This window comes from Condylura cristata, unplaced genomic scaffold (genome assembly GCF_000260355.1).
Source record: "Condylura cristata isolate star-nosed mole 26May11 unplaced genomic scaffold, ConCri1.0 scaffold00004, whole genome shotgun sequence".
Lineage (NCBI taxonomy): Eukaryota > Metazoa > Chordata > Mammalia > Eulipotyphla > Talpidae > Condylura > Condylura cristata.
This window is the reverse complement of record NW_004567105.1, coordinates 65,906,774-65,929,733: the sequence shown is the minus strand read 5'-3', so window position 1 is coordinate 65,929,733 and position 22,960 is coordinate 65,906,774. Positions and strand designations below refer to the sequence as shown.

General features: G+C 40.9%; 1 protein-coding gene across 1 annotated transcript in view; it reads right to left on the bottom strand.

Annotated features, from left to right (window-relative positions):
• Positions 1–22,960, bottom strand: part of ULK4 (unc-51 like kinase 4) — a 350,684-nt gene that overhangs the window by 93,813 nt on the left and 233,911 nt on the right. The window contains exons 33-34 of the mRNA XM_012735176.1: positions 22,378–22,541; positions 19,332–19,430 (exon numbers count right to left, since the gene is read on the bottom strand). Of these exons, the coding sequence (XP_012590630.1) occupies positions 19,332–19,430; positions 22,378–22,541 (263 nt within the window). The remainder of the gene's footprint in view (positions 1–19,331; positions 19,431–22,377; positions 22,542–22,960) is intronic.

The following is a 22,960-nucleotide window of genomic DNA, read 5'->3' as shown; positions in this document are numbered from 1 at the left end:
GTATCTGCCCAAAAGACACAAAAACATTAATTCAAAAAGACACCTGCACCCCCATGTTTACTGCTGCTTTATTTACAAATACCCAAAAGTAGATGACTGAATTAAAAAGATGTGGTACATATATACAATGGAATATTACTCAGCAATCAAAAAAGATAAACACATGCCTTTTGCAGCAACATGGATGGAGCTGGAAGGGATCATGCTTAGTGAAATAAGCCAGAAAGAAAAGGAAAAATACCGGATGGTTCACTCACAGCAGGAGCATAAAGGACCAGGCAAGAAAATAATAACAATAATGATCAATTATATACCAGAGACATTTGACATTTTGTGGGGGTGGAGTGGGGAATGAGATGAAAAACAGGGGGTGGGGGGGGAGGGAAGTGCACTGGACTATGGTGATGGCACAGGGGTGAGTCGGTGATGGGAAGCCCACGGGGATTACAAACTGAGATGGAAAAAAGCACACAATGATGTAAAAATAAACTACGATTAAAAAAAAAAACATTAACTAAGCTTTTGTAGTACCTGAATTATTCTTGGATTCCTAGATCAAACCCTGTTTAGTTACTCAGGTCCTCTAAATATTGCTATACTTACTACTTTCTTACTAAAACTGAAAGTAATTTTGAGCATTCCAAATTTTACATATGAATTCAAAAATTTCCAGGGATACCTACCTTGTTACTTCAATAGACCAGAGTATAGAAAAAGATGAAAAGCTTCCTTCATTTTCATAAATGTGTAAGGTGAATGCTGTAATCTACTTTAAGATAATTTGGAATGCTTGAAATTACTTTCAGTTATAGTAAGAAAGTAGTAAATATAGTAATATATTAGAGGACCTGGTAGCTAAATAGGGTTCGATCTAGGAATCCAAGAATAATTCAAGCACTACAAAAGCCTATGATCAATCTTGTAGATATAAAATATCACATTGCTACAATCTTGTTGTCTGGGTTCTTGCTTTTTGTTTTGCATATTTTTACACTTTTTCTTTTGATAATAACAGAATTCTTGCATTTACCCTTCACACTGGCAGCCCTTCTTGTTTTTGATGGAAATCTGAGCAGGATAATAAAGAGAAAGATAATGCTCCCTCTTTCCCTATCACTGCAAAAAAGCAGGTTCTATTCTGTATCATAAAATAGACCTTAAAAACATAATTTCCACTACAGAAATCTTGTAAGATTACCCCTTGAATGCAGAAGGGGTAATTATACCCTGTGAAATCAATGTTTAACTTTAAAGCATAAATAGGTCTGGTGCCTACCTGGTGGCCTAGGGATAAAGACTCAGTGCTATCACCATTAAGGCCTGAGTTCGATCCCTGGGCAGTGAGCTGACCCACATATGGTGCAGCAGACCTCTCCTGTTCTGCCACTGCTCCCTCAGCAAATCTACCTGTTCTGTAAATCTACCTGTTCTGCTCCCTTTTCTGTCTCTGGTGAATCCTCTCACCCCTTACTATCCTCCTCACCTCTGGCCTACACCCTCAGTTCTTCTATGCAAAAATTTAAAAGTAAAATGTAAATAGCTCTGATTGGATGTCTTACCTAACAATGTTTGCTTTAGATAACACTTATACTGATATCTTTGAATTCCCACATGGTAAACAGGCCTATAAGAAGTCTTTGTTCATTTGGCATGTCTCTCTTTTCTACCTGATTGTGTTTAAAAAAAAAAAAAAAATCACACACCTTAGGTTCTTATTTAAACAGAGATTAAATGACTTACATCATTAGATAAAATTTTAAAACTTTTCACATTTGGTATTTTCATCTATTCTGATGTCAATATTGAAAATTTATAATTTTCTAGAAAATCATCACTTCCCTATATTTACAAAGTTAATCCTTCAATATTATAAACATTTCACATTTGGGTAGCTGTATTTCCTTTCTTTATCTAACGCTATAGTCACAGAATCCAAATTAAAACAACCAGATATAATTTTCAACTCTCAAATGGTCAAATATATTACAGAAAGACTCAGAAAATACAATGTTGGCAAAGATGTAGGAAAAGGGTATATCTAAACAGTTTTTCATAGGAAGTAAATTGCTAAAAAGTCTTTTGGGAAGTTATCTGGCAATATCCTATTAAAATTTAAAAGGCCTTTTAACTATCTTACTCAAACCAAAGGAAATGCACTAGTACAAAGTAGTCTATTTTTATCAGGCTTATAGCAAATGTAAATGTGTCCAAACAGTTTAAATGGCCATCCATCAAGAAATGTTGAATTGAATAAATAGTACATTATACTATACAGAATTAAAAAGAATGAGACTGGTAATACATGTACTGACTTGGAAAGATGTCCATGTTGAGATAACTAAAAAAAAAATTACAAAATATTTTAATTTCTAATTTTAGAAATGAAAGCAATAACAATAACAAGAGAAAATCAATTATACAAGTGCATTTGATGGTAAGCAGAGCAAAAGAATGCCCAAAGTAAATCATGATTACATGGGGGCAGGATCATGCCACAATTCAAGGAGAGAGACTGTAATGTTACTTTGGCCACTTCTATATTCCTTGAGTTGTTATAATATGCTTTGGCCCTCTAGTACAAAAAAATTCAAATATTAAAATAAATCTGCCTTCACTATCCCTAAAATGAAAAAAAAAAATGTGGGGGGCACTGTCCTGGTACCCTATTACCCTTATGCATTGACATGACTCAAATGCAAGACTCACTACAACCAATGACAACAATCAGACAGAGGGAAGGGCTGAGGTTTCCTATACCTGCTGCAGTAACAGCTGCCATGATTTTGTATGACCATCAAATACTGGGCTCAGAAAGAAACTCAGAAATGCTACTTTTTGGTTATAAGATTCAAAAATGTAACAAAGAATATACTTTAGAAATCTGTTAAAATTACTGCTTACTGAATCGAGGATATTGGAAAATATCTAAAATCTTTTTCATAAAAAAGAATACCTCTCTGAAGAGCTCATATCCAAGTAACATAGGTTTAAGATAGAGAATATATAGGAAAAACAAGAGATACCACATTTATCCCTAAAAAAGGCTTTTATTTCCATAAATGATAGGTATTTTATAATAAAGTTCCAAGTCTAACACAATTTAAAAACCACTCCCCAACATAAAAACTTAACAAATCAGGCAGTTTTTACAACTGGAAGAAGATTCTCCATAACAAATTGGTTAAACATAGTTATGGCTTTATTATCTAGACCGTTAGCATAAATTCTGTAAGGTAAAGCCTCAGCTTTATCAACTAATGGTTCATTTATCCAAAGAGACTGATCCAGAATTAAAATTAAAATGAGATTGCTTGTCTAAAGGTTTATGCTGTAGGACTTTGCTGCCCCCAAAGTACTTTTAGTGGGAGCTCAGTGCCTGTACCTTCATTACCTACGATACTGCAGGAGATCAACCACCACAGCTCAAGTGGCAGTTTTCCCACCAATAGAACCATTAGGGCAGCTAATTTTAGAGCTACAATGAAATTGTTAGAAATACCCCCGAGTACATTATTTCAGCACATTAATGAGGCTGTTCGCAAGGGGAGTTTATTACAATAAGAGATAGATGTTTATTAGATCAGTAATATGATTACAGAACATGCTGTATGGGAAGGACCTCTGGGAGCCGTAGGCAGGATAATTTCGCAGGCATTAAACAAAACAAAAAAGCCAAACATCATTATCAAACTGCTAACTTCACTGCATCACAGTTATAGTTAAATATCCACTCTGTTGACTAGCCACATTATTTTCCTGCTTCAAAAACGATGCATAGGCGTGTTTTCTAAGTTGACATGGAATCAGAGGCTTTTTTTCTGGGTAGCAAAATAAAACAGCAAAATCAGGTCATTTTGCTCATTTTAAACATGACCCTCTTCTAAAGACACCTGGGGATTGGATTTCGAGACTGTAGCTGTAGTGAGTTTTTCACTGCATGCTATTGTGCTACTGAGTAATAAAAATATCTCTACCACAGCCATACAGCAAAGAGATAAAGGCAAACATGGTTTGGGGGAAGAGGGGAGGCTGTATGTGCCAAGTGCTAAGCTAAGAGTTCCTTGTGTATTACTCCTTTAATTCTCCCAACAACCCCATGAGGTGCTAAATTTTCTACTTTCTCTTCAATATGAAAATGAACACTTACTTTTTCCCACAGTCACTTAACTGATAACAAATGAAGGCAACTCAACTACAGTTAAATGAACGAGACAAACATACTAATTAACTCAGAGAGGACTAAACTTCATTCACAAGGAAACAAACACAAGACATCAGAGGTCGACGAGTCCTCATGTATCAGTGTGGCTAAATGGCACTATTTCAGAAAACTCAGTTATCAGCAAGGTTGTGGTCAACAAGCTTGGCTTTCAGTGAAGATGAAATCTGGTCCTTCGCCTTTTGGGGAGGAGAACTGACATGGATCAAAATAAAACTGTATAACCCTTTCTCTAGTATAGTAGACAGGATTCTTCCGAGAAAGTCAGTAGGAGAGCTCCAGACATATAGAAAGAAATGACTCTGAAGGTTTGCCTCTCATGAATATGAGGATGAGAAATCCCAGTCTGCCATCTGCAAGCTGGAGGCCCAGGAGAACTGTGGCACAGTTCTAACCCAAACCCTGAAAACCAGGGGAGCCAATGAGTAAATCAATCCAGAATTTGGAATAATTCCAGTGTGATCCAACTCCAGCACAGAGCAAACTCACTTTGCATCAGGCTTCTTGTTCCAATGAGCCCTGCAGTACAATGGATGGTGCCCACTCCCACTGGTGAAAACTGTCTTCTTTCTTCAATCTACACATTTAAATGTTAAAATATTCGGCCCTCCCTGGTGGCACAGTGGGTTAAAGCACAGCACTAAGAAGCTAAAGCCACTTCAGCATGAGTTCGATCCCCGCCTACCCCAGAGGTGACCACATGGCATGGCAGACCTCTCCTGACACGCCCGCTGCTCCCCTCAGCAGTGTACTTCGTTGATCTGCCTGTTCTGCTCCCCACTCTGTCTCTGGTGAAGCCTCTCACCGCCTCTGAGCCTCTGGCCTATACCCCAGTTCTGTAAGCACAAATAAGTAAATCTTTAAAATAAATGTTAATATATTCCAGAAATACCCTCACAGGTACACCCAGAAATAGTATTTACCAGATTTCTGGGCATCCCTTAGCCAGTCAAGGGATGACACACAAAATCAGCCATCACACCTAGCAATTCTATTTCTAGTAGTTTTTTCTATGGCTATGCAAGGACTAGTAAACACAGTAGTAAATTAACAGTAAGGATTTTTAATGCAGATCTACTCGCCAGAAAAAAAGCATCCTCCTACACACACACACACACACACACACACACACACACACACACACACACTGAGCATCCGCGTAGAGAGGAGCTGACTAACTTGATTATAGTTATTTATACAGTACCAGTCTTCAAAAAGAGCTTAATTATATGTGCTGACATGAAGATTTTACTGAAAAAGTTGAAAATCTAGTGAAGGTATTTTCAGGGAAATAAAGTTAAAGATCAGTGCATACACTATGCATTTCATAAAAAGGGGCATGTCATTTTTCATTCACTTTTAAACACACACATACACATGTATGTATAAAAAGCATACATTGTTCTACTGTGGATCTACCCAAAGATGTCTACTTTTCACTTAACATTTAACACTTAAGAGTTTGAATTACTTTTAATGTATACATGTAAAAAGTTTTATGATTTCAAGATGATACAACAGAATTTCTTTTGTCAGAAACACAAAATATTTGGATAAAAAATACAAAGTTTTGACTACCATGAAGACACAGCTATTCTTTCCACACATCAGACTGACTCATTTTTCATTCTCCTGTTTTGATACTTCATATGTGAGGTCGCTGTGTGAAACTATTTTATTAGTTTCTTATTTTAGTATTTAATAGCTGACCACCATTAATGCTCAAAGTGTTTTAGTTTGAACTGATGTTTAGACTCCTACAGAAAAAAAAAAAAAAGGAGTTTAGTTCTTAAGTATTTATTTTTTCCCTCACTGATAAAGAGAAACTGATCACTGGATTAAACATTTAGTTTTCTGTATTTGCAGTGTTTCTGCATGATGGGTTTTGTAATTACCTTGGCCTCCCTATTCCAAACAGCTTTGGGGTTTCATTTACACAAAATGTGTTGCCTATTTTTGCCTCAAGAGCATCTTTAATTATGAGCTAAATCATAATTATGAAAAAAGTTATGAGTTGGAAATTTTATCCTTCAATTCACACTGACAAAAAAGAAAGATAAGAAGAGCTTAACTGAACTGTTTACACTTAAATAACTTCTCTGGGCAAAGAGAGGCTGTGAGCTGCATTACAAAGAAGGCAGTCCAGCAGGCAAGCTCCTGAGGGCAGGACAACCCCAGCACAGGAATTCCACACATAAAGTCTTTGGTGATTCTCACTATGGTTAGGAAGATAGCTTAATCCCCAGGACAAGAGAAATTATGAAAATCTAACCACTAATGATCACAGGGGATCCAATTTAAGTTCAAAGTTCCAATATGCTTATTTCTAAGAAGTTACTGAGGTCAAATTAATCAACCTTGATGTTTTCCCATTTGTTTTCCCCAATCATATAGGTATGGCCCCAAATATGTCCAAAATAGCTCAATGTAATTGTGTGAGAATAAATTTTAGCTTTGAACTGAAATATTTAGTACAATTACTTTTTTGGACCAAGTGATGCTTCTGGAGTAGAAACACAGAAAGGCATTCAACCAATAATCCCTTAAGAATATTTTTGGTTGCTGGACTTCCTTGCGGGTGCAAAGGGTTAAGTCTCAGTGCTATGAAGCTACCTGCAGCCACTGTAGCACAAGCTCTACCCCTGGCCAGGGAGCTGACCCACTGGCTCAGCACACCTCTCCTGTCTCACCAGCTGCTCCCTTCAGCAGTGTATTTCATCACATCTGCCTGTTCTGCTCCCCACTCTGCCTCTGGTGAATCCTCTCAATGCTCCCCCTATACCTCTGGCCTGTACCCCAGTTCTTGTGTGTATAAATACATAAGTCTTTAAAAACAAAAGAATATTTTTAGTTAGTACTTCTTAAAAAAAAAAAACACTACATTGAAACTGATACAAGGTATTTTTAAATAGAACTTGAAGAGGACAGTAGATAGAGTCTTCTGGTCAACCATCGGCATACAAGCAGATGATGGTCATTTTAACTGCCTGGTGACTCTTTCAAACAAACTGGAAGAAAAAATGCCTTTATGCACTGTGTCAGTAGCTGCCACAGTTACTGGATAAGAACCTGTTAGGAGCCATTTGCCCATAACAGCCTGCTTGAAAGGGGGCCCAGGCAGCCATGCTCTTTGACATTAATTAGAGAGCAGACTCAGGCTGCTGCTGGCGACATGTCTTCTGCAACAGAGGGATACACCCAGCTAGGGAAGAGCGTCAAGAATGATGTATGATTAACAACTGTCGCAAGAGATTAAAAAAACACCATCTTTTTCTAAAAGAAATTACTAATTTCTCATTCTATAACTGTAGCACAGGGATATGAATGGAACTCATTGAATCTGAAAAGAACAACAACAGATTTTAAGTTCAATATAATGTTTTATGCTTTGGTAAGGAAAATCTAGTTGCTTATTTTGGAGGGTCCAAATGTAGTTTATTACACTGCCACAGAGGCAATTTATTGCCACAAGAAATCCAGCCCAATTGTTCTTAGTCTCCACTCAGCAGAACAGTATGTTGACCTTTACAGGCAGAAGTGAAACAGCCAACTCTGTGGAGAACAACTACAGTGTCAAACTGAAGCGTTGCAGAGCTGGTGAACATTCATGAAATTCTCCTACTGTGCTGGCCACTGGCAGAGAGGATGGGAGAGGTGTGTGCTTCTGAACCATCCAAGAAGTTACTTACAGGCTTTGATCTGGGATTTCAAATTCTAAATCACTAAAAATGATACGGTGTGTTAGAAAAACTGTTCAAGATTCTGAAGCTCAAATCACAGCCAGCTCCATCTCCTCTGATGGACAGCATGTTAGGTGTTTCAGTAGAGGGGCGATATCTGCAGCGAGTAGCTGCCTAACATGGCTCCCCAGCCCTACACAGCACAACACAGGCAGAGGAAGAACCACTGACCCCACTGCAGCAATGCGACAGCTGCCTTGAGGCCAGCCCGTCGCTCTTCAGTGGATAAGGGTTTCTGAGACTGAGGCTGAACGTCCTTTGCCCTGGACCCTCTCAGGGTCACTCTTCCCGACCTCATCAGCTCGAAACCATCCTATTACCCACATCCCCAGTCAAAATAGAAAGATTCCGAAAATCCTCACTGGCTTGCCAGAAACGTATGCACATCCGTGTGTTAACTGTCCCAGGGAAGCAATCTAAGCCTAACACTCTTATTTTTTAATTTTAATTAAAGGAATTTTAAGTTACATCAAGCAGATGGAATGATATTTTGAAGGGATGTGAGGGAGAGATTCTGTTTATTTTTATAAGCCCTTTTAGTCCTTTTAGAATTCCTGATCTTAGAACCTAGAGGAATAGCAGACCAATGAGAGGTTACAGAAAATCATTGCAAAGGTGACTTGCGTTTGAGACTCAGGAATGGAAGCAGGGGAGGGCAGTGACAGCAGGATAGTGGAAATTAAGTTCTTGAAAGCCTAAAATGGAGATCATCACCAAATACAATGACCACCAAGAGAATTCAATCAGAAGGAATAAAAATAGAGCAATCTCAAAATTATTTTTTTGAAACATAATTGACATGCAATTAATTGCATTACTTAAAAGACACTGAACATATCCAAGACCCTCAAAAACATCTATGCACAAATAACTCACCATTTTGATTATAGTAGCTTCATTATAAGCCTTAAATCAGGAAGCAGTTTACCCTCTAATTTTGCTTTTTCAAAGTCATTTTGTCTATATTACAGTTCTTTGTACTTTACATAATCTGTAGAACCAGATGATTAATTTCTAATGACAAAAACAACAAAAACAAGCCTGCTGGGGTTTTAACTGCGACATTAAGTTTACAGATCAAATTGAAAAAAAATTAAAATCATAACAAAATCTTTAATTTCTTTAAGCAATATTTTGCGGTTTTCACTTCTGTCAGTTTTATTTCTAGGGATTTCATTTTCTTTGCTATTTTAAATGGCATTACTTTTATTGCGATTTCCAATTGCCCATTGCCAGAGACAAATTAGGTTTTAGTATATTGATTTTGATTCTTACAAAAACTGCTAAATTCTTATTATTTCCAGTAGCTACATACAGATTGCACTGGATTTTCAACAAAGACAATAATGTCATCTGGGAATAAAGATAGTGTTACTTCTTCCTTCCCAGTTTGGTTATTTCTTTTTCTTAAGTGATTGAACTAACCAGAATCTCTAATCAAATGGCAAATGAAAGCATTAAGTCTTTCACCATTAAGTATGAAACTAAGTGATGGTTTTGAATTTTTATCTAGTATATTTTATACACCTATTGACGTGATTACACTTTGCTTTGAAACAACCCTCGCATTACAGGACATTATGAAATTCCCCTGTTGAGTGCCTGATATTTTTGTTTTCCTAAGAAGAGTTGTGATGAATCCCCCCTCAGCACTCTCCCACCAGGCAGTTATTTAGAACTACTTGACCCTTTTGATTCTTGGGGTGAGCCTAGGGTCAGAATGAAGAATAAGGAGGGCTACAGAGATAGGGGCAACAAATTCCAAAGGGGACTAATGGACCATCCCAGGACTAAGGGCAACAGGACATTCCATAAGGACAATAAAGAAAAAGGACTCTACGATAAGGGCTGGGACACAAGACTTAATTCTGGGCATGGAGACATTAAGGCGGAGTGTCATGAGACCAAGAGAACTAACAGATCACAAAAGAGACTGAAGGGGCTTTAGAACATCAGGGAAAGGTACAGATTCCCTAAGGCCACTTTGGTTTCCTTGCTTCTTCCAGGTCTGGTTCCACCCACCTGGGAGTTCACTTTCTTTCTTTTCTTTTCCTCTTCAAAAATCTTTCTCTTAGGCCCTCCCTGCTGGCACATCTCGTTAAAGCACAGCACTAAGAAGCAAAAAGCTACTTCAGCATGAGTTTGATACCTGTCCTGGAGGTGACCACATGATGGGCAGACCTCTCCTGACCCGCCCACTGCTCCCCTCAGCAGTGTCCTTCGTCAGTCGGCCTGTTCTGCTCCCCACTCTGTCTCTGGTGAGTCCTCTCACCGCCCCTGCACCTCTGGCCTGTAGCCCAGTTCTGTATGCATAAATAAATAAATCTTAAAAAATACTTTCTCCTTTACCTATTTCACTAAACAAATATTTACTTAAACATTTGCCTGAGCACTAGAGAAGTTCCTGCAGCAGCTTGGTGAGACACTAACCCGTGGTGGTCTAGTGGCCAGGACTCAGTGCTGCCGGCGCAGCCTAAGATCCATTCCTGGTTGGAGACTCGGCCTGAAAATCCAAAATTAGGGTATCACTTTCATATCTTGTTTATATGATGCTAGGTGGAACTGGAACTCCGTGAAGGAACAATTATTACACACTACTGAGGCAGACTGCATATCCTTACCAATGCTCCACAAATTGAGAAATTTTCCAGTCTATCAGATAGAAATGAATTGCATTAACTAGAACTTTATTTTTTTTTAACGGTTAGGTTTTTTTTTTCGGTTTTTCTTGAAGGCTTTTTTTTTAAAGGTTTATATATATGCATACAGAAATAAAGGCCAGAGATGCAGGGGCAGTGAGAGGCTTCACTCTCACAGACAGAGTGGGGAGCAGAACAGGCAGACTTACGGAAGTACACTGCTGAGGGGAGCAGCGGGCAGATCAGGAGAGGTCTGCCCGTGCATGTGGATCACCTCCGGGGCGGGGATCAAACTTGCACTGAAGTGGCTAAGGCTAGCTTGTAGTGCCGTGTCCTAATAGGCTGCGCTACCAGGGAGGGCCTGGAATTGTTTTTTAGTTCTTATGGGTTGTTATGTCATAGTCATGTACTCTGAATACCTCAGGAGGGGCCTCTGTAGATCTGATATTTCTCCCTGTGCAACTCTTAGTCCCCCTTATTCTGTCATCCTCTCAACTGCATCTCAACTCAGAAAATCTAATGTGCAAATCTGATAGCAGCGTATTTTTGCCTAAAACCCTCCATGGCTCCCCATGATAGCTTTAGAGTGGATACTAAGTACAGCCTTGTTGCATAATCCAGTTAAAAAAGAGGTGATGTACAGGCCCTCCCTGGTGGCGCAGCAGGTTAAAGCACAGCACTAAGAAGCTGAAACCACTTTCACATGAGTTCGATCCCCGCCTGCCCTGGAGGTGACCACATGGCGTGGCAGACCTCTCCTGACCCGCCCACTGCTCCCCTCAGCAGTGTACTTCGTCCATCTACCTGTTCTGCTCCCCACTCTGTCTCTGGTGAAGTCTTTCGCCACCCCTGAGTCTCTGGCCTGTACCCCAATTCTGTATGTACAAATAAATCTTTAAAAAAAAAAAAAAAAAGAAGGGATGTACAAAACTCAAGAGCTTGCTCTCCGTGAAACAGGAAGCTTGAAGAGTTGAGAGCCACAGGAATGTGGCTGTGTGGCTGATCTACAGGAGAGGTTTACAGTCGAAAAACAGAGTACAGGGGCAGTTCCAGAGACCACCAACATGAGGTGGTTGCCTGGCTTGTGGACATTGAAATCCAAAAGCCACAGCCTTGGGCAATAAGGTTCCCTTTCAGGACTCTGGGGGAATCAACATGGGGAGGAGGACCCAGCTATACTGCACTGAGAGTGGTAACACCAGGGAGCCTGATTTTTCCCTCTCTTTAAAGTAAGTAGCATTTAACTTCTGCAGTCATTTTGAACTTAAGCATTGCAAGTAAAAAGCTATTCTCCCACCTCCTCTAGCAGTGGCATCTTACAGAACCATAAAACAGTTACTAGGAAATAGAAATTAACACTGATCCATTATTATTAACTAACCTATACACCTCTCTCCTTAATCTTACATCCTTTCCACTTACGTCCTCTTCTGATTCAGGATCTAAGCTAGGGCATTTCGGTGTCCTGTCTCTTGGACACCTCTAGTTTCGGACACTTTATCTAATCTGCCTTTGTTTTTCTAATGAACCAGACAGTTTTGAAGAGTACTGTCACCTTGGTAGTTAGAATGCCTTGGTTTGCCTGATGTTTCCTCTTGGTTAAATTAGGTTACACTTTTTTTTTGGGGGGGGGGGCAGGGCCAGGAAAAACCATATACCCTTATCAGCAGATAATGCCAAGAGTAAAACTATTTTATCATACTTTCATCACTGATAACGTTAACCTTGACGACTTGGTTAGGGTGATAGCCATTAGTTTTTATCTACTGTAAAATCATCATTTATTCCTTCATAGTTAACTAAGTATTTTGTGTAGAGATAGTTTGAAGTTTTGTTTCTTGTTTCCCATTACACTTTTACCCATTAATTTTGTCATCGATTGAGGAGGACAGATTTCATGTGACTTAGAAAAATAAAGTGACATTTATTACAAATAACTAAATCCCTTACTTGGTAGAAAAGCTTACACATTGCCTCGCAATCTGTCCCTCACAATATTTCAGGGTACATTTCTCAGCCTCCCTGTGTTCCAACCTCTCCATGCCTCCCATGTTTCATGCCTGCGACTGTGTCCTCTGTCTGGACGCTTAGCCTGGCAGTCCCTCTCCGCCTACCACCAGGCTGTATCTGCTTGGCTCACTCTCACTCATCTGCAAACACAACTCAAAACTACTCTGGAGGATTCCTAGAAGATGGCGGTGTAGGAAGCAGCAAGAATCTGTGTCCCCACTAATGTAACAATTACTTTGGTAGAATTTTTCTGATGAAACTGTTTGCAACTCTGTAGCCCAATGGAGGGAAAAGCCTGGACAGGGAACTGCAGTTAATTTGGCTCAGTTTAACTCTTAGCCTGGTAGCAGCAACAATGCCGGACTCCCAGCCTCAGGACAGGTGGTTGTGCAAGTGTTCCTGCAGCAGTCTGCACAGAACTTACAAGAGCCAGGACAGGCAGAAAGGCCCCTACTATTCCTCCAGATGTTGAGAGTGTATTTTCTGATTGTTGATTGTTGCTTCTGATCACAAAGGTGCAGACAAAAAGGCAGCTGGTCAATGGATTGAAGGGACTTGAAGGGACAGCATGTGAAAATCAATCCATAGAATACACCATCCAAAGTGATCTAAAGATTCGGTTCAACCCTGATGAAACCTCAAAGATGATGTTCCTCTTTTTTTTTTTTTTTTCCCCAGAAATAGAAGCCTCACCTTAAAACTTATATGGAACTTCAAGGGACCTTGAATAGACAAAACAATCTTGAAAAACAATGAAGCTCAAAAATTCACACTTCCTGATTTCCAAAGTTATGATAAAACTACCAAACCAAACAGTTGTCATGCTCCTTCTTAAGTCAGAGTCAACTTCTACCATTCTGTCCTCTGCGCTGTCCATGCTATAAAGGATCTCCCAGGATTCCATTTTGTAAGGGTTTGTGCTGTTTTTGTTACTTGTTTTGTTCGCCTTCACCTGAGTCACTCTCTTCTTTGCAGCCACCTTTACCACAGGCCCCGGTTCCTCGGGCTGCAGAGCCGAGGTCTCCATGGCGCCCTGGTCAACACTGCCAGTGTCTGCTGATCTTCTGCTGGCCCCTCACACCAGAGTCAAGATTCACCTCCAGCCTTGTCCTTTTGGTTTCTCTGTTGCACTCTTGCCTTTGCTGGCCAATTCCCTCTCAGATCATCCACTTTCATAAAATGCTGCATGGATTTACCATCAGGAGACAGGGAGGAGACATAACCAAATGCTTTGCTGTCTCTGTGTGAAGTAAATAATCGATATAGAGGGACCAACGGTTGACAGATTTTGAAATAAGTGCAGTATTAGTCACTGATGATGAGGCACATCTACTGTTTACACCATGATTTGTTTGTACCTCCTGCAATTACTTCATGCAATTACTCACAGTGAACACAACGTGATAACTGCAAATTAACCCAAGGTCTGAAGGGACTTGGTGTTATTTAGTTGAATTTTGTCAGAGCTATGTAAAACAAGGTTTGTCTATGTGTGGATGCATATCAGGGCATATATTAATTATGAAGTTATTCTAATTTAAAATATATGTGCGCCTAAATAGTACATACAAATTATAGACCTTTTTGCTTTTAATTTTTAAATTTTTAAATCAGCATCATATTACAATGAACATATATTCTGGTATTTAATTTAATCTTCTAATTATTTTTCCACATTGCTAAATATGACTAGGAAATATGATTTTAATAGCAACACAGAATTCTACCTCAGGATACAATTTAATTACCAACTGAGCAACATATAGGTTATCATCAAGGTACCTGATACTAAAGATAATGTTGTGAGAATATTTGTTTTAAAAATTCTTTCTGTGCTGCTAATTATTTCCTGCTTACAAATTTAATTCGCTGACATTACTCTTGGCAGGATCCCTATTTCAGAATTCTATTTCCATGTCTTACTTCAGTCACTCTTCTAACTCCCATTTCCTCTTTTTCTTCTCTCAATCTGTCTCACTGCCTTAGTCTTATCAGTGAAACATCTGATGTGTATTCATACTAATGCTTTACTACCTAAAAGGGGTTTTAAAAAGAGGGTGAAAAGAAAGTGGGAGTTTGGGTCATCAGTGCGTCAGAAGGCTCTTCTAGAGCTCCTTTCTGGCACGACTCTGGTCCCAGCACCTAAAGGAATACTTCCCTACTCCACTTAGAAGAGATTTGGCCAGTAACAGCATGATATTAAAAAACACATGGCTTTATTACCATCAATTTAAGACAAAGGTATATGAAGTAATGGGAGAAAATAAGACCTGCAGCTCTGGAAACACTTTCCTCCAGTTGCTTATCCAGACACACAACATGAGAGTCTCTACTGGTAGAAATGGGTGATGCTGCTGTGACTTCTATCTTGGGAGCATCTATGCTCTACTGCAGGGATCCTAATGCTGGGGGGTACAAACACTGCAGTTACTATCAATACAACTATAGCAATTTCCAGACAGACAAGTTCCTGGGAACTGCTATCTTCTCTTTTGTATCTTTTCTGGTCAAAATTAGGGCGTGAGTTGTTTCAGGAACACAGGCTTTCCAGTGTTGGTGAAGGCCAGGGCAAGCCCTACAAGGAGAGGTCAACCTCTAAAAGGAACTCAACATGGTGTGACTGTGAAGCAAGCATGTGGTGATCCATCCCCACCTCCTGGAGGCAGGCTGCACAGGGCAGGGCAGCGGGGGAGGCACACGGTGCATTTGTACTTGAATCTCTTTCTTTCCAGACTTAGTCTAGTCTGTTACATTGAAGAGAGGTAGAAAACATTCCACTGTGTATTAGCAATTTGCTTCTTTCACTATACTAGGCCCCAAAGTGAAGGAGATGAATGAGTCCTGTATTAGTGGAGAGGGGGACCAAGACATCGATGAGATTTTTTTTTCAGCGTCGTTTAATAATTAAAAGTGGTAGGACAAAGGAAGCCGAGGCTGCCCTCGGATCTAATTGTAGAGGGTCTAAGAGCGCTTCCTGACACCTAAGCCCATTTGAGGAGCTGAGAAAGCTCTAGCCAAGGAGAAAGGGGAAGGACATGTTTCTGGCAATGGCAAAGGAAATTGTGCCAGCTTAAATTAAGGCCCAAAGGTAGGTGGGGGTGCAGAACAAAGAGTAGGACACAGAAAATCAAGAGATGGGTCTAGAACCACAAGAAAATGACACATATTAAATTGTTGCCTAAACCTATTAAGAAGGTTGGATTTATCCATAAGTGGTGGGAAGCACGGGAAGGTGATGAAATGAACTTTGCATTTTTTTTTTAATTTATTTATTTGTACATACAGAACTGGGGTACAGGCCAGAGGCTCAGGGGCGAGGTGAGAGGCTTCACCAGAGACAGAGTGGGGAGCAGAACAGGCAGATCTACGAAGTACACTGCTGAGGGGAGTAGCGGGCGGGTCAGGAGAGGTCTGCCGCGCCATGTGGTCACCTGCGGGGCAGGCGGGAATCAAACTCATGCGGAAGTGGCTTTAGCTTCTCGGTGCTGTGCTTTAACCCACTGCGCCACCAGGGAGGGCCTGAACTTTGCATTTTTAAAAGGGCACTCAACCTCCACCCTGACAAGACACTGGAAGGGGCACACTCAGACAGTGATCTCAGGTGGACAGATGGCTACTATGACCCTCAAAGACCGAGATGACATGGTGCCTTTCACAACAGCACCCAAGGAGGAGGAGGAGAAAGCTATAGTTAGTGACAAGTTTGGGTGGCTTAATGAGGATGGGTCAGGACAGAGAGGGACTAAGAGTGGCAGGATGGTGCCATGTTCTTGGTATGGGCAACTGAGGGGAAGAGAGTCCCATTTACTGACCACCAGAACACAAGAGTATGTCTAGCAGACCCCTGTGCCTGCCCACTGGCCAGCCCACCTGCGCTCGGAAGGGCGGCTCCCTGCTTCCTCGGAGACTAGGGATGGGCCACCTGCACAGCCCAGCAAACCTGCCCACTGTTCTGTGGGCTATGTGCACAGTTCCTCCAGTGGAGGCTGGCCTGTTGCCATGAGAGTGGACCCCTTTTCAAGTTTGTCCTTCCTTGGGTACTTCCCTCAGCTTTAGGGTACCCTGTCGAGTTCCTGTCTTTTCTATCATAAGCTAGTGATTCCTTTTATTAAAATTCTGTTCAAATCACTGTGGTCTCTACCTTCCGACTGGACCCAGACAGAATCGGTTTTATTCACTGACTGCACACATTGACAGTATTTGTCACAGTGTTCAGTAGACAGATGGGCAGTGTGCCTTCAACTGTCTTTATCTTTCCCTCTAGCTTAACTGTATTATGGTTAAAGAATGTGGTTTTTAGTGTTCCTAGAGAATTTATTGATTTCCTTCTAATATAACACCTGGTCAACTTTTTAAAGATGTTTACAGAAAGCTAAAACGAAGAGGTGCAGTTTCTATTATCAGATGTATATATACACATATATACACACACATATACCCCCCCCACATATATATATTTCTATTTGTATTAGCACGATCTTATTAAAGTTTTTATATCTTCCAAATGGTGGTCAACAAACTTTTTCTGTAAAGAGCCAGGTAGTAAATAATATCATTTTATGGGCTATTTAATGTCTCAGTTGTGACTCTTCAACTCTATTGTGGAGGTGTAAAAGCAGCCAGAAGCAATGTGGAAATGAATTATCTGTGCTGTATTCAATAAAACTTTGTCTACAAAAATAGGCAGAAAGAAATACAAGGTAATTTCACTCATATGTGGGATATAAAAAATAAAGAAGGGATCATACAAAACCAATCCCTAGAAACCTGACTGTAGAACTGAAGCTACTGACTGGAAGGGGCAGGGGTGGGACCACGTGGAGAGCAAAGGGTGGAGGGGCCCAGTGGTCCATGGTGGAAGGTTATTGGGGGCTTTGATGGTAGAGGTAGTGTGATAACTTACATCTGCAGAACTGTGAGCCTGTGCCCTAAAGCATGTAGTGGGGTAAGTCAACATTACCTATACACACACACACACACACACACACAGAGAGAGGCAGTGGGCCAAAGTTAACCCACAGGCTGTGGTCTGTCAATCCCTGCTCTACATCATTTTTATTTACTTGGTCTATTAAGCACTGAGAAATATATTTTAAATTCCTTGATATCACTGTTTTCTCTCTCTCTCTCTCTGTCTCTCTCTGTCTCTCTCTCTCTCTCTCTCTATACATATATCTTTTTGTGGATCTTGTTCCTTATCTCTGCAGAAATCTTTCTGTGCTATGAATAGGTTTGTGTTTGTCTGTTTGCACTAAATCTTATATTTAATATAGGAAAACATTTAGAAAGAAAATAGAAAACAATTAAGCAGCAGAATTTATCAATAAATCCAACTGGAATAAATTCACCTCCTAAAAAAAAAATCTCAGAAGGTGGCATACACCAAAACCTGGGGTGTAAGATATAGATGTGAAATAGAATCCTAGAAATTTTACCTATAATGGATTCTTTATCTGCCTTAAAGTATTGTTCTATTTTTAATCTAATTTGCTAAAGTTATTTTATATATGTTGTAGTGCATCAATTTACTTATAAAAAATGAGTCCATTTCGAGTCTTGCACATTGTATGTTCCTAAAGAGTGTGTGGTTTCTCAGCCTTTCCTCTGTTCACTGGGGCCACATCAGTTTCCTGCCCTTACCCGAGAGCTGCTTGTCAGGGTCCACCCTGTACTCTGAGCAGAGTACTTCACAAGCATTGCCGCTTTTCTGTAATTTCAGGCAAACAGTGCAAAAAGATCCTCCTCCTCTATCAGGGCCATGTCCTGGGTTTTGGGTCCGTCCCTCACCCCCTGGTGAGTCCACAGCCTATTAGTGGCAGCTAGATCCCAGTATGCTACAATTTAGCGTTACTCTGTAGTGACTAATCAATCCCCCTTTTTCTTACTCCCTCTGCTGAACCAAAGCTTTTACTGAATACAATGAGGACTGTCTTGTGTTCATCCTACCTTCATTTACCTTTCTTTGAGTAAGAGGGCAGAAAGAGACAAGTCCCAGCAGCCTCAAGAGAAGTGAAGAGCTGCCTGCCTCTGTGTAGTGTGGAGACCACAGGATACACTCCCCGGTTACCTGGGCCTCTAGATCTTGGAACCGCGCACCAGGGAGAGGGTATCAGGAGTTCTGTGGCATTTCACGAGCAACGCTCTGACTGTTGGGTCCAGTGCTGGGAGATGAGTATCTACGTAATGGTTCCACCCTAAGTCTGGCTAAAACTGTTTAGTTAGATCAAACTTTGAGATTTTTTTCTGGGCTCTTTGTATATATTTGGTGTTCTTCTGTAGTCTTACCTGCTTCCTGCTATTTCTGTGGAGACTGAGGTGGCCATGTGGTAGGTCTGTGTCTGCCTGTACATCTCTAAAGGATCCAAGAATAACTCAAGTATATCTCTAAAATACCTTTTCGAAAGAGAACTGATCTCCCCAGTCAAATTTTTTCTGAGGTATTCATTTCTTGATTTTTTTTTCCTTGCCTTATATTCATTAAGAAGGATTTGATATTAAGTATCTACTTTATTGTACTTATATATCTACTTAAATGAATAAGCCGCCTAGTTTAAAAATAAAGCAGAATTTTAGTATTTCCAAGCCAAATGATCCTCTGACATGCCTTTTGGTTCTGGTTTTAAAAGGAATTAAAATTGCATAGACATTCAAGACATCATAAAATTCAAATAAAATTATTCCAACTCAGCGATGAGCTCAAAGACACAACAGGTGAACTCTTACCAGTGGAATGAGCAGTCTAACAAGGTCTGTAAGAGGCTTGCTAAGCAGCAGCAGGTCTTCTGCGGCCTGCGTGTCCCCTCCTGAGCCAGACTTCTGTGCCTTGAACAGGAAGAAGAGAAAGTCAAGGGGGTCTTGGAGATTAGGTGAGTTTCACTCAGTCTAGCAGATGAAGGGGGTCAAGGAAGTGTGATGCCTTCTTCCTATGATGAGATGTTCCATTACAACAGGACAGAGCATGCACACAGCCACGGCCATTCACGTGGGCTACAGAGAGTTAGGCAGCCCAGCTAACGCAGCAACAAGGGCCACAAGTGGCTGGCAGGGTGAGGGTAGTGTTCTGAGTCAGTGCTCTCTCTCCGCAATCATCCAGAGACATGGTGCTGTTACTCCCATGTACTGAGTGAGAAAACTGATGTTCAGCGAAGTTAAGCAGTTTGTCTAACGCTCCCCAGGTAGCACGTAACAAAGTCAGGGTTTATGTATATTAGTGGTCTTTCCTATCAACAGAAGCTCCCTGAGAGCCAACACCCTTTCTCTCTTGATCCCTGCTGAAATCACATGAGCCTAACCCTGTTCTAGGCTCACTGTGCGCAAAAATGAAATCACAAGAAGTATCAAATGGCCTAGTAGCATGAGCATGCTCTCTCCGTGTGAACTGTGCACCCTCAGTGTGCAAGGCAGAAAGGAAGGAGTCAGGGCCCAGGGAGATGTGAGTGAGGAGGAGAAGGAGCAAGCTGTGAATCAGACATCAACCTTCTGCTGACCTTCCCCAGACCAGGGACACAGCTGGCACTTTGTGTAGATGTTTGCATCTTTTATCCTCACTGAAGTCCTGTGACAACACTGCAGAAGACTCATTATCGTATCTATGTTACAGAGGAGGAAACAGGCAAGTGAAGCTGCTTCCCCAGGGTCCTAGAAAAGGAAAGAGTTGTGCTGGGATTTGAATTCAAGACACTCCTGCCTGCAAGGCCCACGTGCCCTTGCCAGGACCTAAGTGAGTACTGAGCATGTTACGAGCCTCTGCTTCCAATGTTCATAACTCTCAGGAGGTGAAAACAGGGCCAATTCTGAGCCACAAAAGATTGGGGCTAGGGTCTAGAAGGAGACACTGGCACCTGCATCGCCCCTACTCACCCCAGCACACTCCTGTATCCTATCATTCTCCTTCCTGCAGAAGGAAGATACTTCATTAATCTAAACACGATTATCATTTTAAGCACTGGCATTGCTCAATTCTTCTGCATCACAGAAGTTCCTGTTAGAAACCACAGGCTTTGATTGCCGAAGACTCCCTAGTGTGGAGCATGTTTAAAAACGAAAGAGGTGAAGTGTGGTTTGGAAAGTGCTCTTAGCTCGGTGTTCTAAGAGGATATGTTTTTGATGCACACTACTTCTCCCAATTCTTTCCCCTAATTCAGTCTCAAGGACGTTCCCTCTTTCACACTGACACTGGGTATCATGGAGATCAAAGTCAGCAGTCAAAGCCAAAAGCAAAATGTAGCAGATATACCGGAAGATTTAGAAAGATGACAGCTGAAAGAGAAACAACAGTGATAAAGAAAATGGGAAAAAAACAGCTAACTACTGGTATACTAGCAAAATGAAAAAGGAACTAAATACTTTGTATTAAGGATTTTCCTTTTAAACATCATTGATTATGTCCCTAATCACTTGTTAAGAAAAGAGGATTTCTATAGCTCTGGAGCTTTTTAACTTCTGACTCTTTTTGTCCACAATGTACAAAACATACGTCTTTTATAGATTGATTATCATCAGTGCATCCTGAGAGAATGACTACCAACTCTATCTTGAAGCATTACATGAAACTACCACTGTGGAAACTGAAAGAAAAAACAATCGTCTCTAAAGAGACACTTGCTAGAGAAGAAAAGTTAAACTAGATCACAGGATTACATCATTACTAACCATGCTTTACTATTCATTTAGAATTATTAATAGGTGAGCAAATAAAAACAACTAGGTAGTTCAAAGGCTGTTTTCATCTACTGGCTTTACAAGTTTGAGTTAAACACTATCATGTTTGTTGAGGGAATCCTGGATTTATTTATGAAACCACTAGACAAGCTAAATACTGGACCAGCTTAGCTGTGGATAAAAGAGGCCATTTATCATAATGATGAACAACAGAGACTACACCAGGGTCCAGGGATTTATTCTTGGCTCTGCTGTTGTGACTCTTGGCAAGGTCTCTAAACAGTCCGCTTTCAACTTTAGCTTCTACATTTATGCAAGCCAGGATGCCACCATTTGATAAACATCTCTTGCAATTTTACCAGGCTTGTAAATATAGCTATTAGCCCATATTGGCTGTGTGCTTCCACATGATATAAGTATCAGCTGACTCAGTTAAAGAGATTATTAAAGGAGCAGGCACAATGAAGCACCCACCAGCTAACATGAAAAGTACTCAACCTGCACCCTCTTCTTTCTTTAGAACATGATGCTAACTAATCTGGATTACAGTTTGGGGCAAACTGATTTTTCCATAGTAACTGAATACTCATCTTACTATTCGGAGAAAGTGAGGTTATGTGTTACACATGCTACATCTGGGTGTCTATCTAGGTGCACACAAACTTGTGTAGTCCTGTGTATGCACGTATATGCAGGTGTGTGTCTAAAATCTCAGCCCATTGTCCAAGCTTCTGTTGAGGGTGGGCTAGAGCTCCATCTCTGGGCAGAAAGACTGCATACTACCTGGCAACACTGGGGTGCACATGAGGCCAGTGATCTAGGGGACCAGTTCCCCACCAGTGCTTGCTACACCTTTGCTTAGGCCTCTCCTGATTTCCTTTAAAGTTTTGACATTCTTGACATTCATCACCCCAACATGGATTACGTGGTAGTCCATGCTCCACCACCTAATTAAATCTCGAGTATGCTATTGATGTCTGTGTCTGTGTCTACACATTTATAAGCTCATTTTCAAAAAGAAAGGCCTATTCCAGAAAGATGGGGAAGAGGAGAGTGAAAGGGAAGCATGACGCGGCCCAGCGGTCAGGACGCAGGCAGTGGGGCCCACCTGCAGAGCCACACGCACGACGCTTGAAGTGTAGGTCAGCATGCTGTGCAAGATATCGAGCAGGGAACACAGCAATGTGGCTGCTGTCTCGTTGTTGGCTTTGTCAGCATCCAAGCACAGTGTGGCAGCTTTCGTGAACAGGTTACGAACATGACTGACCAGCCCTAAGGATAAAAAAGGAGAAAGAGAAACCACTCATCACAAATTATGAAAGTGATGTGTCACACAGACCCAGCAGAGACGGCCATTCTGGCTGAATGGGCCTTCTACTCTAAGCAGTGCATCCGCTGTACTCACCTGAGAGTGGTTCTGAAATGCAGGATTGCTGGAATCACTGCCAGGAAGTCTTCCCAGGAACTTGGGTAGCATGTAGGAATGTGCCCCCTGAACAAAATCCCCAAGTGATTTTTGAGTCAAGAGTTCTCAAAAATACCCGTGAAGATTATCCTCCATGGACAGGCTTCATAGGGATGAAAGACCCCCAAACACCGGGAAGCACTATATAGGAACATACTTTCTCCATCTTCTCTGCTTAAAAGCATAGCTTTTCACAGTATAGAGGGAACTACAGTTGGTCTATCAT